Source organism: Chenopodium quinoa, unplaced genomic scaffold, assembly GCF_001683475.1.
Source record: "Chenopodium quinoa cultivar QQ74 unplaced genomic scaffold, ASM168347v1, whole genome shotgun sequence".
Lineage (NCBI taxonomy): Eukaryota > Viridiplantae > Streptophyta > Magnoliopsida > Caryophyllales > Amaranthaceae > Chenopodium > Chenopodium quinoa.
Genome location: NW_018745399.1, coordinates 1 through 4,250, shown reverse-complemented (window position 1 = coordinate 4,250; position 4,250 = coordinate 1). Strand labels below are relative to the sequence as shown.

Below are 4,250 nucleotides of genomic sequence, written 5' to 3'. Positions count from 1 at the left end.
TAATCATGCAAACGTTTTCACTGATTTTTTGCTAAACGTTTTGCCACGCATTAATCTTGTAACCGTTTTGAACGTTCAACTTATGACCGTTTTAATTGCGTGATTAGTGCCTAATTAAACAGCAGCAGTTACGTTGCAATTTTTCCTATAAAAGGCGTGTTGATTTCCTGTTTTTTAACACACAAATACAGAAAGCAATCTTCTTCTCCTCTCTATTTTTCCTCACAAAAACAAAAACCCTCGAGCAGTTTCTTTTCTTTTTTGGTGTTTAGTTGCCCGGTGGTTTTGTGCAGTTCCACCGGTATAATTACAATAGAGAAGGCTGTTTTATCCTGGGGAACATCCGGTTGTTGTACGAGCTGCTTGCACAAATTAAAGGGCAGTACCGTGAATGTTCTAAAGAGAGCGACATAGTCCGCGACTCAGTCTATTTCCCGGTAACTTTGTTCTGTTTTTATTGTTTACAGCAGTTCGGTTTATAACAATTTTAGAACATTCTTTTCTGCCTTATATCATCATGTCTACCGAGGAAATAACTATGTCCAATGACCTTAACAAGCCCTTCCGTTTTGAAGGCGCTCATTTTATGGAAACAGAAAATGCAGTTTTTCTTAACTGTTAAAAAAGTTCATTCTGTATTGACTGTCCCTAGGCCTGTTATTCCTGATAATGCTGAACAAGATGATCTAGTGTATTGGAATTCTGAAATTGAATGAAACGATTTCATGTGCAAAAACTATATTCTTAATGGTCTGTCTGATAACCTGTATGACTATTATATCTGGAAAACACCGCTAAGGATTTGTGGGATGCCCTGCAAAAAATATGACGAAGAAGCCGGTGCCAAAAAGTATGCTGTTAGCAGGTACCTGAAATTCCAGATGACTGATGATAAGTCCGTGGAAGTGCAGTCCCACGAACTTCAGAAAATTGCCCATGAGATAATTTCCGAAGGTATGGCTCTTGATGAACAATTTCAGATTGCTGTTATAATTGACAAGTTGCCTCCTTCTTGGAAAGATTTCAAAAACAGTCTCAGGCACAAGACTAAGGAATTTTCCTTAGAGAGTTTGATTACTCGGCTCCGTATAGAGGAAGAATCCAGAAAACAGGACCAGAAAGAAGAAGTCTTACAGCTCTCTGCAAACAATGCTCCTAAGCGTTCTGCTGCAGTTCTCAAGCCCGCTGGTAAGAACTTCAAGCCTCAGAACCGGAAGAATAACTTCAACAAAATAAACAGAATGTTCAAAAGAACGATGGAAAACAAAATTCAACCCCCTAAGAATGGTACTGGTCAATTCCTATGTTATAGGTGTGGAAAACCAGGCCATATGGCACGAAAGTGCAGGAACATGCCTAACCCTGTACCACAGGCTAGCATGATAGAAGAGCCACTTGTGGCTATGATTACTGAGATCAACCTTATTGGTGGATCAGAAGGGTGGTGGTAGGCGCTACACGCCATGTCTGCTATGATCGTCGGATGTTTAAAACTTATTCTGAAAACACCGATGATAAGAAAGTGCTGTTGGGTGATTCCCATTCCACTAATGTTGCTGGTATTGGTAATGTTGAGTTGAAGTTTACTTCTGGCAGGACTCTCATTCTGAAGGATGTACTGCACACTCCGGAAATGAGAAAGAACTTAGTTTCTGGTTTTCTTCTTATAAGGCTGGTTTTACACAAACCATAGGTTCCGATTTATTTACTTTAACTAAGAATGGAATGTTTGTAGGGAAAGGTTATGCTACTGATGGCATGTTTAAACTGAATGTTGAGATTAATAAAATTTCTGATTCTGCTTATATGTTGTCTTCTTCTGTTAATATTTGGCATGCTAGACTCTGTCATGTGAACAAAAGACTCATAAAAAATATGAGCAATTTAGGCCTTATCCCTAATGTTTCCCTCAATGACTTTGATAAATGTGATTTTTGTAGTCAGGCTAAGATTACAAAAACACCTCATAAGTCTGTTGTTAGAAACTCAGAACCGTTAGATTTAATTCATTCTGATATTTGTGAATATAATGGAACGCTGACCAGAAATGGACAACGATATTTCATCACCTTTATTGATGATTGTTCTGATTATACTCGTGTTTATTTGATGAAAAATAAGAGTGATGCTTTTGATATGTTTAAGTTGTTTGTGACAGAGTTTGAGAATCAGTTCAACAAGCAAATAAAAAGGTTGCGTAGTGATCGTGGAACTGAGTATACTGATGCTTTTGTAGAGTTTTATAACTCACATGGTATCATACATGAAAGATCAGCTCCTTATTCTCCAGAAATGAATGGTAAGGCTGAAAGGAAAAATAGAACCTTTACTGAGTTAGTAGTTGCTATTTCCTTAAATTCTGGTGCTGCTGATCATTGGTGGGGAGAAATTCTTCTCACTGTTTGTTATGTCTTGAACCGTATTCCAAAGACTAAGAGTAAGATTTCTCCTTATGAATTACTTCGTAACAAACAACCTAACATTTCTTATTTCAGAACTTGGGGTTGTCTGGCATATGTTAGGATTCCTGATCCTAAAAGAGTTAAGTTAGCTAGTAGAGCTTATGAATGTGTATTCATTGGCTATGCTGTTAATAGTAAAGCATATAGATTCTTTGATTTTGTGCACGAGTAATTATTGAATCTAATGATGTTGATTTTTATGAGGACAGGTTTCCTTTTAAATCTAGAAATAGTGGGGGCTCGTCCTCCTCTATTATTCCTAAAGACAGGTCTAACTCACAAGACTTGGATGCTGAACCCGAACTAAAAAGAGCAAGCGGGCTAGAGTAGCTAAAGACTTCGGCCCAGACTTTGTAGTTCTGAATGTAGAGGAGGATCCTTCTACCCTCCAAGAAGCTCTAACCTCAGTGGATGCAGATTTATGGCAAGAAGCCGTGAACGACGGGACTTGAGTCTAATCGAACTTGGCATCTAACTGAGTTGCCACCAGGCTGCAAGTCAATTGGTTGCAATGGGTCCTAAAAAGAAAGCTGAAAGTTGATGGGACCATTGATAAGTTCAAAGCCCGTTTGGTAGCTAAAGGCTACAGACAAAGGGAGAATGTTGATTTCTTTGATACCTATTCACCTGTAACTAGAGTAACATCTATTAGAGTATTAATATCTCTTGCTTCTGTTTTTAATCTTGTAGTACATCAAATGGATGTGAAGACTGCATTCTTGAACGGTGAATTGGAAGAAGAAATCTACATGGATCAACCGGAAGGATTCATTGTTCAAGGAAAAGAGCATCTGGTATGTAAGCTAGATAAATCTCTTTATGGTCTCAAACAAGCACCTAAACAATGGCATGAAAAATTTGATAACTTAGTCATCTCACATGGTTTTAAGATAAATGGTAGTGACAAATGCATATATGTAAAATTTGAGAAGGACATATGCACTATAATTTGTCTATATGTGGATGACTTGTTAATTTTTGGCTCGAACATTCATGCTGTGAATGATGTAAAGCTATTGTTGAATGCTGAGTTTGATATGAAAGACCTAGGAGAGGCTAATGTAATCCTTGGAATTAAGATTACTAGGACAGAAAATGGAGTTTCTTTGGATCAATCTCATTACATTGAGAAGATCCTAAAGAAATATATTACTTTGACTGTAAACCTGCTAGTACACCTTATGATCCCAGTGTTAAATTATTTAAGAACACTGGTGATGCCGTAAGGCAATCTGATTATGCGAGCATCATTGGCAGCCTTCGGTATGCCACTGATTGTACTAGACCCGACATTGCCTATGTCGTGGGATTGTTAGGCAGGTTTACTAGTCCTGGTAATGAGCATTGGCATGCTATTGAAAGGGTCATGAGATACCTTTGAGGACCATGAACCTAGGGTTGCATTATGAAAGGTTTCCAGCTGTACTAGAAGGCTATAGTGATGCTGACTGGAACACCTTATCAGATGACTCTAAGGCTACTAGTGGATATATTTTTTCTATAGCCGGTGGAGCTGTATCTTGGAAGTCTAAGAAACAGACTATTTTGGCTCAGTCCACCATGGAGTCAGAAATGATAGCACTAGCTACGGCTAGTGAAGAAGCAGGTTGGTTAAGAGGCCTGCTAGGTGAAATTCCCCTATGGGAAAAGCCATTACCGGCTGTCTTGATCCATTGCGATAGTACCGCGGCTATTGCAAAAGTTCAGAACCGTTATTACAACGGTAAGAGACGACAAATACGTCGTAAGCACAGCACTGTGAGAGAAATATCTCTCTATCGGAGCTGT

At 38.6% G+C, this 4,250-nt stretch overlaps 1 protein-coding gene across 1 annotated transcript; it reads left to right on the top strand.

Annotated features, from left to right (window-relative positions):
- The first annotated feature begins 725 nt into the window (after positions 1–725).
- Positions 726–1,451, top strand: LOC110713013. Its single transcript, XM_021891475.1, has one exon. It carries the CDS (start codon positions 726–728, stop codon positions 1,449–1,451), a length of 726 nt encoding a protein of 241 aa, XP_021747167.1.
- Positions 1,452–4,250: the final 2,799 nt, after the last annotated feature.

Coding starts and splice junctions, on each gene's coding strand:
- LOC110713013 (XM_021891475.1), top strand. CDS start 726: ATGTGCAAAAACTATATTCTTAATGGTCTGTCTGATAACCTGTATGAC.